Genomic DNA, 17,820 nt, shown 5'->3' with positions numbered 1-17,820 from the left:
GTACCCATCAAGGTGCCCCAAAGAGAGCGGTTGGTTGGGACCCACTAACATGTTCTTGTCCTGTCGGAAATGGAGGCAGTTTCATGGTTGTTTTCTGACAGTGGTCAATGATAGACCCACTTGACTCAGCCTGATACATGTTTAGCCTCTCTTCAAGGACAAGCAGTACCCAAGCTTTGGTCGCTACACATCCCTGCCCAACATTTTTCCCTTTTTCTCTGATGGAAGGCGACTCACCCAAGGAGCATTGCAAAATTGGGGGGGTTTGAGATGGACCATCATTGTCACGTGAAGCTTGGCTTGCCCCCATTTGAAGCAACCGAACAAAGATTATTAACAAGTATTCTATAGCAGTTTAAGCATATGAAGATGATGGTAATCATCAATCAGCTTACGATAACCAGGGTGAGAGGTGGAAGACGCTTAAGCGATTGTTTTGTCTCACTCCAGCAAAACAATTGGCGCCTATGTAATAGCCATTCCTCAAAACAGTGGACTCTCCTACATGCAAAGCCTTATTACCCATGTATTGACAGACCCAAGTCCAAAACAAAAACATGAAAACTACAGGTTGGCGCCAATCATATTCCAATTTGATTTGGTGCACTTCTAGATGCCTGTGAGGTAATGGCAATAGATATGTATATATATATTTCTTTTGAAAAAGTGTTCATAGTTCATGCATGAGGTAATAAAGTATGTCTATCAATAACATTGTCCTTTGAAAAGAAAACTAAAGAAGCACCCTGGTTGTACAGTATTTCATTTTTATTATTTTTCTTTCTTCCCATTTCTTATTCTCTATATGTAATATAGTACGTCACACGGAAATTCATTGCATAACTATAAAAGAGACGTACAACTGAAAAATCCAAAACAAAGGCAGCAACAAGCAACAACCTCACCAAACACACCATTTCCTCACGGCATTGCATAAAGCGAACTTCACACTGCAACCATCTTGTGCTTGCTTTTCTAATATATTTAGTATTTACACAAATCTCTGCATTTCTTCGCCACGGACAATTCAGTTCCAAGAAGGAGACCCGGGAGCAGCAGCAGGGTAATATCACGTGTGATAGTGACCCGACCCGGGAAGGGCAGCCAGATTTTTTTTTTGAGGTGGCATGGGGGACCATGAAAAGTGAAAAACAAACACTAGCAGTTTTGGGCATTACATTGAATTCTGATGATGTGATAACAGCTTTCCAATTTTGGCATTTGCATGGACCCCCTTCACAAAAAGACGAACCATTCGCATGGCCATCTCTTTCCTTATCCTCCCCACACTCGTCCATTCCTCACCACCAAACCCTAACTAACCCTTGACAGATCATGGCGAGAAGGGTTGTGAGAGGGGGAGATGATCCAAGTAGTGGAGGAGGAGTGGGTCGACTCGCATTGAGAGAGGAGAGTGGTACACTGAAACTAATCCTTTCTGTGAGGTGATACAAAAAAGGAATGTTCATCTCCGATGACTAATCCTCTTTGCTCAAGGACCCTTTTCCTCCATTTCCGCTGCTTTTTCTCTTCCATGTTTTCTTCTCAAGAGAAAAAAAAATGGTCAGTGCATGAGCAGTGAAGCTGAAACAAGGGAATAAATCAGAAGGGAAGTACTGGGTTTTTGTCAAGATGGATTATGATAAGGCACCTGCATCCTCGGCTCCTCTATTGTGCTATGCCAATAATCTACCCAAATCAAAAGAAAGTATTAATAAGGATTTAATGGGCCAGGAAGAAGATTCCCAGTTCTCCCAACATCAACTAACCTGGCGACCAACCCTTTCAGAGGTCAGTACCCAATCTCGCTCTTCTACACTTCCTCGTTTATTTCGGTATGGCTTTTACAAGGATTTCCATGTATCAAAACTTGTGTCTCAGGTCTTTGAAGAGATCAAGCAGCTTTATTCCATAGCTTTACCCATGATTATCACGGGCCTGCTCATCTATGGGAAATCAGCGATATCGATGTTGTTCATGGGGAAACTAGGGAAGGAGGCATTGGCAGGTGGGTCTCTCTCAATTGGCTTTGCTAACATCACCGGCTACTCTGTCATCTCTGGCCTTGCCATGGGCATGGAAGCCATCTCCTCTCAAGCCTGTGGAGCCAAACAGTGGCCTCTCATGGCCCAAACACTACAGCGGACAACTGCAATTCTGGCTTCTGCTTGCATACCCATCTCCCTCTTGTGGCTAAACGTGGAACGCATCCTTCTATTTTGCGGCCAAGACCCAGCCATGTCTTCAATTGCTTCCACCTACCTCGCATTCTCTCTCCCTGATCTCCTTTTCCAATCCCTAATCAGTCCTCTCAAAATTTACTTGAGATCTCAGAACATCACTCTCCCTCTCATGATCAGCGCATTATTTTCACTCGCTCTCCACGCCCCCATCAACTACTTCCTCGTCCACCATCTCGGCCTCGGCATTCGAGGCGTGGCCATGGCCGTGGCTGTAACAGACCTTAATCTCCTCGCAATACTCCTTCTCTACCTCTGCTTTTCCGGGACATATAGAAAATCATGGCAAGGCTGGTCGCTCAGGTGCTGCTTTGATGAGTGGAAGCCAATTCTTATGCTGGCCATCCCCAGTTGCATCTCAGTCTGCTTAGAGTGGTGGTGGTACGAGCTGATGATAGTCCTTTCAGGGCTGTTATGGGACGCGGCCGAGGCAGTGGCCGCCATGGGAATTCTCATACAAGCAACTTCACTTGTCTACATCTTCCCTTCCTCACTGAGCCTTGCCGTGTCAACACGTGTCGGGAACATGCTAGGCGCAAACCAACCTGGCAAAGCCAAAGTCTCAGCTCTCGTTGCACTCTCCTGTGCCATCTTCACCAGCTTCATCGCCATGTCATTCATGACAACCATGAGAAACGCTTGGGGACAGGCTTTCTCTGCAGACAAAGCCATTGTATCCTTAACGGCCATGACAATGCCGGTGGTGGGGCTCTGTGAGCTTGGGAACTGCCCACAGACCACTGGCTGTGGGGTCCTGAGGGGCAGTGCCAGGCCCACTCTTGGCGCCAACATCAACTTGGGCTCCTTCTACGCTATTGGTCTGCCCATTTCAGTGCTAATGGGCTTTTTCATGGACATGGGCTTATTGGGTCTGTGGTTGGGCCTTGTTGGAGCGCAGACTGTGTGTGCATCAGTCATGCTGCTTGTGACTTTGAGAACAGATTGGGTGGCACAAGCCCACAGAGCCAGAGCGCTCACTGGTATCTATATGGACTGCGAAGCAGGAAGTAAAACCCCCAAAGAATTAATACCAGTCAAGCTTGTGGATTACTAATTAAATCAATTATGTGTCTTCCTTTCGGCCATATGGAAAAAGGCCTATGTTGTGGTCTGAAAGTTTGTTTGAGCCTGCCATTTAGGCCCAGGTATTTGACCCCTTTTCCTCTCCATACACTCGAAATTCAGGCCCATCGATCACCTTGAATAGTTTCTTGTTTTTAACTTTGATTAAAAAACTAAGGTTGAAGGGAAGCCAAAGCCATGATTTCTTAGGAAAAATATCCGTATGATAAACATTGAACAACTTTTTGTAACAAACAATCATCTTGACTTTGATGACTCAGTTTTAATTCAAAACTTTCGATTTTCTCCGAATCCAATTCAAAAAGGCATTCTTACACGTGAAGAAAAGCTTTTAGTCCGGGTTTGATATTTTGAAAGATACTTACCAGCATTTTTACTTTTCTTTCATCTAAATTCGGCTCCCTTAATTTGACTTTGGAAATATTGAGAAAAAAAAAAATGCTAGTTTTCCTTGTTCTTTTGTTTGATCTGAATACGAGAGACATGGATAGATTAGTGGTCCCGATTCGTAGTAAGATGCCACAACTCACAAGGTCGGTGGAAATGATAGAATAAAGTTACATAAAAGTAACAAAGAAATAAATGTAAAGAAGATGGGAATATAAAGGAAGTGCATGTCAAGTTGTATTGCTCCGCTAGCAGATTCGGTTCTCCACCGCACTTCACTCTAAATTAACAACACCCACACCCACTACTGCACCCTACCACCTTTGGCTTCACAGTATAGCAGCGAGCGGTGGAGAGAATATGGCGATTATGTGTTGCATTCAAGCGCATCCCAGCGCAGAGATGACAGTGGATGAATTCAAGGCGTGGCTACGCCGCTTCGATTCCGATCGCGACGGAAAAATCAGCCGGGAGGAGCTGCAAGAGGCGCTCTGCAGCCTGCAGGTGTGGTTCGGGTGGTGGAAGGCGAGACAAGGGATGAAAGAAGCTGATACCGATCACAGCGGGCGTATAGACAATACCAAGGAAATGGAAAAGCTGGTGCAGTATGCCCAACACCATTTGCATATGAAAATTTCTGAGAACAATTGGTGATTGATTATTAATCTGCTCAACCACTGGTTTTATGATTTGTGTCTGGGTACGTAATATCTGTGGCTTTGAGGGTGGTTTGATATATGTTCTCATCTTCTTGTGTGATTTGCGTATATAAATTCCCTTCCCCAAAAACAATCATATGTCGTAAGCATATGTAACTAATAACTATTGCTTTGATATGTAATAATAATGTTTTCATCATCAGACCTCACGGTTGAGGTATTTTCATGCACATCAACCCTGCGTATTTAAATTATTAATTAGATCTACCTCAAATTGCCCGCACGTTTCACCAATCAAATTTTGATTGAAAGATACCTATACCTATACATATATTACTTTTCACTTTTATGGCCACCTCTTTAATTCTAGTGGAATGTTGAATTTATCGTCATATAGCTCAGAGACTCTTTTAAGTGGGTCGTTGCAGCTTATAATCTCATACAGGAAATACCCTTTGTTCCAAATTTTCCTGCAATTAATAAAAGAAATGATGTCGTAGGAAATTTAAGGAGGTCAATCAATTGGGCCAATTGGGGGTGTCTGGCCTTTTAAGTTTAAGTGCATGTTCCATATATTATTGGCATATTACTTAATAACTTAAATTTTTAAGTCAAAATAATAATTTAATTAGACCAAGATGAATAATGTATTATGAAATTTGTAAATGTGAAGAGGGTTGTAGTTTGACAGCTTTGGCTTATTACCTAAGGGTTCAAGCTTTTAATTCAATCAATATATTATAACAAATGCTTAAGTTATTCTATGATTCTTTTTGCATATGTTCTTGGAATGGATGAGGATTCATATGTGGGTCTTAGCTCATAATCTTTATTTGCTTTGTTGATTGATTGGAATGGATGAGGATGCATATGTGGGTCTTAGCTCATAATCTTTATTTGCTTTGTTGATTGAGTAGGGTGTAGATGAGATAAGGGTGTTATTTTTTGTGTATCCTTCTTTCTTTTGTGGCTTTAAATGTCTAATATACATCATGTATTTTTTTTTGTGCACGTTAAAAATGTTACAATTTCTCTCATTTATTGAAGCCGTGGGCTGATGGTCTCTGAGATGGGGTGGTAGAGGTTGGAAACTTAATTCAAATTAGTATGATATACATTATTGGCTTAATCCCTAATAAGTTTTTATTTTTTATTTTATTTTATTTTTTTGGTTTTTGGGTCAATTGAACGGATCGTACGAGGATTTGACCCATAAATTATAACTCTGGGCTGGCCCATGCCTGCTTCGATCGAAGGCTAAATGCCAGCCAAGTCATGGTCATCATCCCAACTCCAAGGACAGTGCTTCTTGGTATTTAGCCTGAGCCCATCTCTCTTCATCAATCCACTAAGGTCCTAGTTCTTCCAACGGTAACAAATCAAATGAACTCATGAATCACGCGATAATCTTCAACCAATCCAATAACACCATCATCATCCCTTGTCCAAATATTCAAAGAGACTGACACGCACACCGAGCAATCAAACCAGAGTCAAGTGGCTCGTACACCTCCGTACGCCTCGACCCAATTGACCACCCACACTTTGTTCACGCGGGGTGACGGAGCCAGGGTCTGTTGAAGATGACACTGGGATTAATTACAAAGCTTGAGTCTTCTCCCCCCCATCTGATCTGACATTGGGAACTGATCAAATTCAACAGATACACAAATCAATAAACACTATATAATACTCAGTATGTTAGTTGTTTTTTTTATGATAAACAGTCCATAATGCTCAAGGTTTTGCTAACAATATAGGAGACCAAAGCAGAGACAGCAACCTTAGACCAAGCCTAAAAAGCCTTTCGGCCATGGGTTTTGACTGGTCTTCATATCCATGGAGAATCCACCACGTGTCACAACCCCATTTGATTTACCTGTGGAAAAAAGTTAAAGCATGTGAATGACAACGGTGTCCTTTCTGTGGAAGTTAAAATTAAGGACCCCAGTCCACCAGTCCAGTCCAGTCCAGACCAGTCCAATCCAGTCCCCTTTATTCTTCTCACATGTCCTCAAAACCTACCATTGCCCTAAACTATTCGCCCCCCCTATCTCTCTTGTCCGGACCTGGGCTTTCAATGGGTAGCCTCCAGGCTGCAGACATTGTCCAGATCCAATATAAAAAATGTGAATCTAATGGCCTTTCTCTGATTTTTAGATTCAAGTGCACAATAATTGGACACCCTTCCCAGTCTATTATCATAGATTTGGTTTGGAGATACTGGAGATACAGGGTACCCCTATCGCTGTTGTCCACTTCAATTTGTTCTGGCTCTCTCTTGGCCAGCCTGCTTTGTATTGAAGCAGCATCCTCCTCACCCCTCATTTCGTACCCTTCTGCAAAAATTCCCCATGTTCGCAGTTGTTTTGACGAGTATCTTTCAAGTTACTTAAAACCCGTTTCCATCCCTAGAAACTTCATTTGATTTGAATTATCTAAGTGTCGCACGAATGGATTATGGATTGCTTAAAAAACTTGGGCGGATGAGTTCTTTGTCATGGAAAAGGGAAGATGGGTTCACGTGACCACGTGATATCCTTCAATATTAACATAAAGGAATAGCTTCAAAAGAGATTAGACTCATGATGACTTACCCACTTCACCACCCAAAATGTATGTTAAATGGAACACTCCCCACTCCAACCTATTCAGTTTTTTTATTGGTGACAATATTTTTAAAATGGCAGCAAGCCCAGATCACGTGGCCCCTTCGATGCGTCGGCATCGCCAGCTCATACACTGCCGATAACTTACAAGTCAAAGCACGGTCAACCAGGCCAATGCATGCCGACCCCCTCTTCTGGATTCTGCCACTGCGCTTCTTGCTTGCTTCCCAGTTCTCTCTCTCTCTCTCTCTCTTTCTTTCAAATAATATTAATTATTTAGCTAAAAACATTTAAAGCATTTTTACCTCTTTTAACAAACACAATGCCCCCAACCCCGCCCATTAATATGATTCCAGTTGTTTTTTTATTTTTTATTTTTTTTATGCCAGCAAAGGGAACAACTGTTACCATACCCCCAAAGCCACCCATCAATTCTTCATTTAATCTCTGTTGTAAACCATTAATGGTGGCCCCACCAAATATGCCCATATGAGAACATCTTGGTTGATATATATATATATATATATATATATATATATATCTGTGACATGTGAATGCATGCATTCTTCACCAATAAAAAAATGGAGTTGAATTGTTAGCAGAAATTAATTATACGTGGTCAAGGGTGATATCTAGATGAAAATATCAGTTTTTGCGGGCAAGTTTCATCTGGGTTTCCAGATAAGCTTCTTGGAAGTTGGGATTACATATGAAGCAAAGGCAGTAGTGGGGACGTGGTAAGTATTGTTTAAGCTTTCGGGGTTTAAAATTACACCCACCACCCACGGGTGGTAGAGGTCCTCAACTAGTGGGAAGCAGGCGCAGCGAAACTTCCCGGTTTGTATTTCCAAGAATGGTCATGGATGAATGCCAATTAACATGTCATGACAAAACATCGCGTCATGACATGACATGCATGAAGTCAAAAACATACATTAAGCTCACTGCTTCTTTTGATATAAATACAAACATCTACTAGTGGGGTTGTAACAGTGGAAAGAGGGTGGGGGTCTGGGGTAGAATTTATTAGTCTTTTCCATGTTGTTTTGAATGCCCATGGCATGTTTAGACATGTACAACTCCGAGCACAAAGGTCTTTGCGCTCCAATGAGCCCCAGAATCTCTTTCTCCAATGATTTTGTTGAGTCCCAGCAGATGATCAAGCACGAAAGGAGCTCCAGGGAGGCTCCAGTGTCTTCAGACTTTGAATTCTCTGTGACCAACTACTCCATGATGAGTGCTGATGAGCTTTTCTTCAAGGGTAGGTTGCTGCCTTTTAAGGACAATTGCACCAATCACTCGCAGAAGACGACCCTCAGAGAGGAGCTTCTTGTGGTTGACGAGGAGGAAGTTTCACGCCGGCCGCCCAAGGGCTCCACCAGATGGAAGGGGCTTCTGGGTCTCAAGAGAACCCACATTGGCTCCAAGAAAACTGATAAGACTGATGGGCCCATGGTGGAAGGCAAGAGGTCTGTTTTGGTTCATGAAGAGGCTCATGTTGGCAAGACCTCGACACAGGTGAGTGTAATAAAATGAGGTGAAGAGGCTTCTTGGTCTCTTTATAGCTTTGCAGTTTGATTCCATCTGCGCTGGTCTGATTTTCTTTCTTGGTTGTTGTAGGAAATGTTGAATGATGGAGGGTCAAGTTGCAGAGACGTTGAGTTTAGGACATAATGATGCCATTATGGATGGTGATGGATTTGTAGAGGGTGGTGGGCATTTTTTCGGAAGTGAGGATGGATTCTTCTAATTTTTAGCGGAGGTTTGGATAAAAAAAATTTAGAGGCCATGCTGATTTGTATTAGCTGCTTGATTTCAACTTTGATTCATCTTTCTGATGTTGGTTTAGAGTCTCACTGCTCTTCTTTGTTTCCCTTTTGGATCTCCTAGTAGTCGGATGTTTGGCTGTTTTCTGTACAAAATGTTTGCAGTTGAAAGAGCCTCTGTTTGATGTTTAGCACTAATATTCCCTTCTTCGATCATGCTGCTTAATTTGTATCTTTTATTATTATTATTGACTGAGACCTCTCATTCTTTCAAGAGGTGAAAAAGACCTTTTCTTCTGTTCTTTTTCCTCTTCTTTTGGTCTTTTGCGCACATGTGCTTGTGGCATTGTGTGAAAGTCTGGAAGAGAGAATGAGATGAAGATCATTGCATCGTTCAGAGCCAACTCCCCAAATGATTCCAGGGTTTCATAAGCCTAGAAGGTGGTAGTGACTAGTGGTACCCTTTAGTTCTTGGGTATAAGGAGGAGAATCAAGGACTAGGTAGATAGGGTTTGAGCGTGGATAGTTTTGACAGGTGGTCGGCTGTCAAGATGACAGCTAAGCCATAGCTGTGCATCTACTAGAAAATTGCGCAGTTTTAAGTTTGGATCTGTGGCATAAATGAGCGGACGGTGCAGTCAAGGTCTATACATCTCAAATGGTCAGACAGTTAACTTGGTGTAACCTGGATGGCCATGATGCCATCCTTTCAAAGGAGAGCCTCCTGCATGCATCTCTGAAGCATGCACATGTACCTGCTCCACCAATTTACTCTTTCGTGGCTGGGCCCAAAGCCCTCTCTTTGGAGTAACTGACTATAAATTTTTGGTCTTTTCATTTTTGGGTTGGGGCTGTTGCTGATCTTGCTGGCATTTTCAAACTTGTCCCAGATGGCTCAGGGGTAAGAATTTGGAGTATTCCTCTTTTTTCTCTTTTTGATTAGCCTTTTGACTACTGCAAACTGCAAAGGGCTATCTAATGGGAGGCAGAAGCTGGAGTCTCCACTAGGGTTCAGGCAACTTAAAAATGGAACCATCCCCCATTGCAGATGGCCCACTCTATCCATACAAATGTTAAATGGAAAGCAAGCAATTAACTCTGGTTCATCTAGGTTTTATAATTGGTTCTGCTCCCATGCTGAAGCAGCTTTATAAGCACCCAATGGCCCTAGTGCCTCACAAATCTTCCTAGGCTCTTAACTTATTTCACTCAATTGGACCCAAATTGTGTTTACGCTGGATTGCATGATTTGCAATACATTGTTTATGAAGCGACTTTTGAGATACAATATAGTAATAATTCCTTCCATCCATATAAATGTTAGGCAAACAACAATGCTGCCCGGAAAAACAATGGTTGAAAAATCAACCCGGCATGAGCTTATAAAATTGGAGATTATTAGACCCTATGTGAGCCTGAGGATGAGTCAAGGCCCGGTATGGGTGGGTTCAGTGTGTAATATAGTTTTAAATGATTCAACCCTAGGATGAATATAAATGAGTGGAATGTCGAACCATATAAATAGGATTAACTTCACTTCTTTCTAATAATGAAGTCCTTGAGAAATTACAACATGCCTAGAATGGCAGTTCTGCACAACTACATTTTTCATGAAAGCAAGGGGTCAGCAGTTTTATAAAACACAAGCAGCCATAACCGAGGGATACAAAATATGGAGTTGGAACATAACAAATGGCACGTTACCAGGGTGCGACAACCTCTTCTTGGAACCTGATTACATGGCTCTCAACTGCTTCCTTCAGAGTCTCTATATCAGCATCCATCCTTTCAGATGCTGCTTTTAGTTCCATAAGCTTATCTTCGAGATCTCTCATCTCATCTTCTGCATGAGCTCGTTCGATCGTGACCTCCATGTACTGCCTCGAGTACATGGCACCTTCTGAGTCAAAGGCAAGGCTCACAAGATGGTCCAGTCGAGCTTGTAAAAATCCAACATTCATGCCCAGAACCTCAAAGGCTTTCAAAGTCCTCTCCCAATTTGTAAACTCAACCCGAGAAGTAGTAAGCTTGCAAGCTCTCAGGGTATCAGCAATCTGAACTGTCTGAGAAATAATTTCAGCAATCAACCTACAATTTAAGCCCTCGACAATTTTCTCATGAAGAAATGCATTCTGACTGCAGCAAAGCTCATAGTACTTCGCTCTAGTATCTTCTGGGAGCTCAGAATCAATAAGCAGCCCATCCACCAAAATGTTGAAATTATCAAAACTTATGTCTTTGAATTGAACTGCAGGCTCAAAGAATTTGGAACCTTCCAAAACTTCTGAACCAGTCCCTTCACTGTCATTTTCAGATTGTTCTCTCAGCATAAGGTTCGGAATTGATCCTGTGTTCCTATTCTTCTTTTGGAAAACAACCAGTGGAAGAGATTTTGAATGCTTCCTCTTCGAACTTTTACAAGCAACTGTATCCAGATCTGCAATTACTTTTTAAAAATATAAAATGCAAGGGAAATGGAGGAAATAACAACAAATAAAGTTAAAAAAAACAAGTCCTCTGAGATGCATGGGTGATATTGGAATTACCAGAGACAGCAACCAGCTTGCCGGCATCACTTTTTGTATGAGTGTCCAGTTCTAGAAGGCCAAGAGCGCCATCGACTTCAGTCAAATCATTTGCCCTTATTATATACACCTACAAAAGTGAGAAGCTAGATATAGATGATAGACACTAAATTCGCTAATAATTTTTCAGAATTACCAAAGAAGAAATCCAAAATTCTCAGTTTCTTCCCTCTCTCTAAAGGGCTGTTTATTTGTTCATCATTTTACTTAAATAGTGAGATGCAACAGTTAAACTAACTAGTCAAACAAATTCCACAAGGGAGTTACTCATAATCCAGTATCCATCACAATTCAACTGCAATACAAGGCCGGCATTCATACCAAAACAAGATGATGCGTAGTAAAGGCATTTGTACCAAATAATCTTCATCTAATTGATAGTGCAAGTTAAAACCTTGTGTACCTCATTATGTTGGCATAATTGATTGAATCATGTTAAATCCTCTTGTGCCTTTAATATGAATGATTTATAATTTTAATTTATGTTCTTGCACTAATATGTTTGACTTAAAGCTTTCGCTTGCTGAACAAATGGTATTAGAGCTTTTTCCAGCACACATCATATCAAACCTTCCACTAACACAAGTGGTATTAGAACTTCTACTGACCCAATAAGTGGTACTAGGGCTTTTCAAGCGCAACATGAATTGTTCTTGATATTTTCCCAAACAACTTCTCAACTCCAAATTAGTACCTAATTTAGCCCTAAATTTGCTACTCTGCTTACATAAACTATATGAACTTTTACATGAAAATTTATACTTAGCCTATATATGTCTACATACAATAGAGAAATCCTAGACATCCATTAGGTCATGCTTTTATCCATGGCAAAATTTAACAAAATCATACATAGAAAACATATCAACCTAGATGCGACAAGTAATTCAAATCCTCACCTTAAATGAGGTTGGCTCAACTAAATGGAAGACCAAAACATCTCCCTCAAGCAACTTGTGATCCATGGAAAACCGTCTCCACCCAGCACTTAGTCCTGTCTTGTCTGCGATATATTTAATCTGAGAAGCTGCCCCACTTTCATCTTCCAAAGTAATGATAACATCCTTTTTTGGTAGGTGCATATCACAGAATGGCCCAGGAAGCCCCTGCTACGACAAAGTTGGTGAAGACCACTGCTCTACAATATAGCTATTAGCCACAATCAAATTCATATGTTTTTAACAGCACTTACCATCCAAAAACAACTAGACACATGTGATCTGACCAAAACTTTCACAAAGCTAGGGAATTCAGGGCCCAGATTTGACTGAACCTCCTCTGCTCGAATCAGAGCAGATGTCTTAGCTTTAAGAGGAGTAGATGAGCCATCAACTGCAGCCTTATTTCGTTTACGGCTGTAAAGAAAGCATAGAAATAGTACTGTTATAGAATAAATATACCATTGCTGAGTTTGGCTGTTCAGGATTGAACTTGATTTGGATTTTCAATTTCTTGGAATTTAAAATTCTTGATTTTGTGGTGAATTTGTTATTATGGGCATGGGATGTGTATTTAAATCCAGTTCCAAAATAGTTGTTATGCAAGCCAACCAGCCCTACAGTGGATTTGGAATTGAGGCCTCCAATCCATACAACTGGTGCAACCTAAAGAATGGACATGATTGCAATACATAGAATGCTTTGAAGATATTCCACCAACCTTGCAGACTTTGGTGAATGATCAGATGCCTCCTGTTGAACAATGTATCAAATTTCACCATTAATAGAGGACTCAAATTTGTAAAAAAAGGAATAATGCTATTAAATCCATGCCATTACTGATGGTACTGATTAAGTCAAACTGCAAGTATAAATGCAATAAAACACAGAAATATCCATATCATTGGTTTTGGTCCCAATTAATCCAAACAGGCAAGAAAAACCGGCCAATAACAAGAATAAAGAGAGAAATAAATGGGAAAAGCAATCACCAGTCCAATGAGCTTCAACAAATTTCAATGAAGGAGATATTGGCAAGAATTACTTCAAACTAGGATGTGTAGGGCGTAATTGGAAAGTGAGGCAGGGCCAAGCGAATGAATTTTTCCATGGGGGGCTGCCATGGTGAATGTTTCACATAACTTTTAAAGCAAAAAATGCCATAAAATAATTATTTCTATAGGTAAATGTTGTGATTAATGTACAATGAAAAAACAAGTTTTCAAGAAAACACCTCATCAAGCAACTGATTTAGTAGAAACTACAATGGAAATAACCAAAGCAAATATAATTTCTCTTTGAAAGTCAGAAGATTTTTTATTTTCCATTTGCAACCAAGTCATATAAGCACCAACAGAGAAAAAACACCTAACTACATAACAGCTACTGATTCTCAAGTCCAAAAACAAATTGAGCACCAAATCACTTTTGTCCAAGTGTTTAGCTAGCAATTCACATAAAAACAAACACAACATCAAATTACTCTTGCCCACTGATTTGTAAAGAGGGAAGTGGGCAGTGGTTTCTGCCCTCCGTTGATGCATGCAGATGGCATCACTCTGCAGTCATCAGAAGTAACCCTTGATCATTAACTTCACACCCATTTGACAGTCTTGAACTCATTCAAGCATCACTATCAAACCATGCTTATTCCACTCATATAAGACTATGTGAGCATGCCTAAAATCAAAAGAATGTGTTTCTAAACTCATGAATGCGCAACAGGGTAAGGGGCTGAAAATTCAAACACCATGGATGCCATTCCAGGAATGCGGATGACTCTAAAAGAATTGTCTAAACATTTCTATTGTACAAGAAGATGAATTGGAAATCAAATTCTTTGTTTTATAGTTGAATTCTCATCTTCTATTTCTGCTCACACAGCTTCTGGTCCTTGCAAATATTGAGAGAAGTACAAACAAACAAATTAAGGAAGTGAGTTTTCTAAACCAAATCAAGAAGAAGTCTCACGTGCTTCAATTTGAAAGTCGAACGCCTCCTCTTGATCCCAAAACCTTTCTCTTTTTTCTCTACACACTTTTTCTGTTTAGTCTGCCCATTATGAACCAAAACGTAAGCTTTCAATTAATAACGAAAAAACCGATGGTCAATCGACACCCCCGTTTGGTTTCTGAGATAAAACGATGAAAGTAAAAGAAAATGAAAAACTTGAACTAGGTCGAGCTAACTCGAACAGTTTCATTATGCTCACTAAGAGGAGTTCTGTTTTTCATTTCTTCGGCCACCAAAAAAAGTGGGGGAAAAGATCCAAAGTTCAATTGTTTCTTTTCTTTTCCTACATTTCTCAGCAACCAAACAGGCGACGGAGAGAAAGACTGAAAGAGAGACCCGAGTAGAAGACTTGAGCTTGGTCTTTGTTAGTGACTGCGGCGTGGAGGGAGCGAAGGTCCGCACAGTCTGGGACAACTGAGCCAGAGTCACGTCTTCTTCCCTGGACCTTCGGCTCTCCCGAGACGACGCCATTCTGAACACTTCATCCTCCACTTCCTGCTTAACAACATTTTGATCCACGCCCATTACCGAGCCTGCAACACATCAGAACACGTCTCCCATTACAGATTAGCATTGAAATAAAACCCCATAAAAAATGAAAAAAAAAAAGAAAAAAGAACAGAAGTCATTCTAGGGCAAATTACCGAAATTTTATCCTCAGATTCCGAAATGGCGTGCTTTGTGCGTGAATAAAAGGCTTGTCTGAACTCTGAAGCCCTTATGGGTTTATTACAACTTACAACCAATTGGGGCCACCTGGTGGTGCACACGTGTTGTCCAGTCACAGCGTCCTCGCTTCCCTGTTTGGTTCGATAGAAAATTTGGGATTGGAGCGTACAATGGCTGAACCACGGCCCACCCAAAACTTTCCTTCATATTACTAGGCTAAAGTAGGTGTGTCTGGCTAAATCTAAATAGATGAAATTTAATTCGAATCAAGTAAAAAAATTAGGTTATATTCATTTCCATAAAACTATCAAGAAAGGAAAAAAATCCTGGGTTATAAACTTTCTATAAAAAAAATTTGAGAAAAATGCAATAAAAGAAAATAAGGAGGAAAAAAAATAGTGAAAAAAATTAAAATAAATAAATTATTTTTATATGTTATTTTAAATTTATTTTATTTATTTAAAATTTAAAAATAAATATTTTTTTATTAATTTTAATTATATTTGATTATATATATATATATATATATTTATAAGATAATCAAATATGAAAATTTTATTTTTTTAATATTTCTTTTTACTATTTTTCGAGAACCAACATGAAAAATGATTTTCTTATAAATAATACAAATATATATATATATATATAATAAAAATTAATTAGAAAGTTGTATATTTTTAAAATATTTTATCTTTATAACAAAAAGTCAAAATAAATAAAATAAGTTTGAAATAATTTATACAAATAATTTATGAACTTTAATTTATTTTTTTATAAGTGTCTTTTATATTTTTTTTTCCTTTATATTTTTCCTTAAATTATTTGAAAACCAAATATAGTTTGAGAGAAATGGAAATATTATTGAGATATAAAGTGTTGCTTTTAATCGGATGCCACTTCCCAAGTTAAAAAAAAAAAAAGGTGATTAATAGAATAGAAAAATCTATTATAGAATAAAAGGAAATGTTTTTCGTTTTTTTATCATTAAATTTGATTTCCACATAATTTTATATTATAAAAATATATTATTTAGTTTTTTTACTATAAAAATATATAAATTATTTTTAATATTGTTTCTTATTAGAGAACATAAAAAATACATTCCAAATAAATTTAAAATAATTTAAATCAAATTTATACACAATAAATTAGATAAGAAGGTTTATAATAAACCAAATAAAAATTGGGATATATGCTTTATGGACAAATAAAGGGCCTAAAGTGTAAAATTATGTCAAATTCAGTCCAAAAGTTAGTAAACATTATAATTAAGTTAATTGATATGATTTTCTCATGATATCGATAATACTCAAAAGATACGAAAATTGTATAAAATGAATTTATACTATATGACGATATTGTATCATCTATGGTGCACAAGACTTTTTTTTTTAACTTTAAAAAAATATCACATTTATTAATTTTTATAAATAAATAATTAATATTTGGATATAAATCAATAAGTGCTTATATCAAATATTTAATTTTTATAAGAAAAACATTTTCAAACATTAACAAAATGCTTTTAACCATTCAAAAATCACCACAAAACAAACTCTTCATGTGTATGTGAAGCACTTTTTATTATTTTGAGTACTAATGTCACTTGGACATATTTGAAATAAAAGTAGGATCATCGTATAAAAAATGTTATGACCATGAGAGACATGACCACGTAAAAATCACTTTATTAGGATTGAAAACAAAAGGGTACCTATACTAAGGCCATAGTATGAAATTTTGGTATACAACCTATTCTTTTCTATTTCTACCTACAATTTTCCTTATAATTGTTTTTACTATAATAAAAGTAATTTTAATATTTTAACCGTTGAGGTATAAGTGTGTTTTATAGTGTTTTTATTCGAAGTATTTTTAGAGTTCGTTTAGTAGTGATTCTATATAATATTTCTAATTTTCATAATACTTAAAAAGTTTCATAATTCAAATATTAAAAGTGTTATAAACATTTTCTGTAATCATTATCAAATATACTTCTAATAAAAAAATTTTTTAAATAATTATATCTCAAGTGTTTTTTCCAAAAAACAATACCAATGATTTTTAAAATTTTTAAAAATGTTTTTTAAATTTTACTAAAAACTCGTTTGATAGTAATTTTAAAAAACGCATTTAATCTTTTTAAAACTTGAAATTTTTATTATTCAAGTGTTGAAAATACTAAAAACGTTTTTTAAAATCATCCTTAAACGTACTCTAAAAACTTTCTTTTGATAAAAAAAAAAAACACTTTAAATTTCATTGTCAAACGGACAATAAATAAAAATCTCACTTCCAAAATTATTCATTATTGAATTTTACATTCAAAAATATTATTTTTAAGCTTTAAAAATTGAACAAGTGATATTTTTTTTAAGATGATGCTCACGTGATTATACCATTTTTAAAAACATTTTTTAAAAATACTTTCACTTGTTTGGTGGCTTCTCAAAAACAATTAAAAACAAATTTTAATTATTTTCAAGAATAAAAATTCTATTTAATAACTCAAATTAAAGAAAAAGAAAAGTTGTCTAAAGGTATTCTAATGTATTATAGAGAATAAATTTATTTTAGATCTTCTCTAACTTTTAAATTATTGCCTAAAACACCTAACAAAAAATAAATAAAAACATTTTAAATTCATTTTAGAATCCACATATTTTTAGAAAAAAAAAATTGCTTTGACAAAAATGCTTTATATCGAAATATGGAAAACATGCGTCCAAATGAGCTGTTGTTTATCCTAAGAGCTGCTTCCTATTCCAAGACATGGGTTATGGGCAGAGTGCATTGCAGAAGACTCGAAGCTTCTGTTACAATCTTCCTCCACTTCACTGTATTTTTACCAAAAGGGCAGACGACTTGGCG

General features: G+C 37.9%; 3 protein-coding genes across 5 annotated transcripts; 2 read left to right on the top strand and 1 right to left on the bottom strand.

The window, feature by feature from the left end:
- The first annotated feature begins 751 nt into the window (after window positions 1-751).
- Window positions 752-3,560, top strand: LOC117918779 (protein DETOXIFICATION 49-like). Its single transcript, XM_034835669.1, has 2 exons — window positions 752-1,791; window positions 1,882-3,560. Exons 1-2 carry the CDS (start codon window positions 1,633-1,635, stop codon window positions 3,292-3,294), a joined length of 1,572 nt encoding a protein of 523 aa, XP_034691560.1. The 5' UTR covers window positions 752-1,632; the 3' UTR covers window positions 3,295-3,560.
- Window positions 3,561-7,974: 4,414 nt separating this feature from the next.
- LOC117918981 lies at window positions 7,975-9,025 on the top strand. Its single transcript, XM_034835983.1, has 2 exons — window positions 7,975-8,496; window positions 8,599-9,025. The coding sequence occupies exons 1-2, from the start codon at window positions 8,029-8,031 to the stop codon at window positions 8,650-8,652; spliced, it is 522 nt and encodes a 173-aa protein (XP_034691874.1). The 5' UTR covers window positions 7,975-8,028; the 3' UTR covers window positions 8,653-9,025.
- Window positions 9,026-10,241: 1,216 nt separating this feature from the next.
- On the bottom strand, window positions 10,242-15,070 carry LOC117918980 (B3 domain-containing protein Os01g0234100-like). Of its 3 annotated transcripts, none has more exons than XM_034835980.1 (8): window positions 14,925-15,070; window positions 14,617-14,813; window positions 14,239-14,319; window positions 12,989-13,020; window positions 12,522-12,684; window positions 12,229-12,435; window positions 11,291-11,399; window positions 10,242-11,190 (listed from the first exon to the last, which is right to left on the bottom strand). In XM_034835980.1, exons 2-8 carry the CDS (start codon window positions 14,803-14,805, stop codon window positions 10,445-10,447), a joined length of 1,527 nt encoding a protein of 508 aa, XP_034691871.1. In that variant the 5' UTR covers window positions 14,806-14,813; window positions 14,925-15,070; the 3' UTR covers window positions 10,242-10,444. The 3 variants fall into 3 exon arrangements, with proteins under 3 accessions (XP_034691871.1, XP_034691872.1, XP_034691873.1); XM_034835981.1 differs by having other exon boundaries at window positions 10,242-11,181; window positions 14,925-15,069; XM_034835982.1 differs by having other exon boundaries at window positions 10,242-11,169; window positions 14,925-15,069.
- Window positions 15,071-17,820: the final 2,750 nt, after the last annotated feature.

This window comes from Vitis riparia, chromosome 7, assembly GCF_004353265.1.
Source record: "Vitis riparia cultivar Riparia Gloire de Montpellier isolate 1030 chromosome 7, EGFV_Vit.rip_1.0, whole genome shotgun sequence".
In the NCBI taxonomy this organism is placed as follows: Eukaryota; Viridiplantae; Streptophyta; class Magnoliopsida; order Vitales; family Vitaceae; genus Vitis; species Vitis riparia.
The sequence above is the reverse complement of the archived record's forward strand: the minus strand, read 5'-3'. Positions and strand labels throughout refer to the sequence as shown.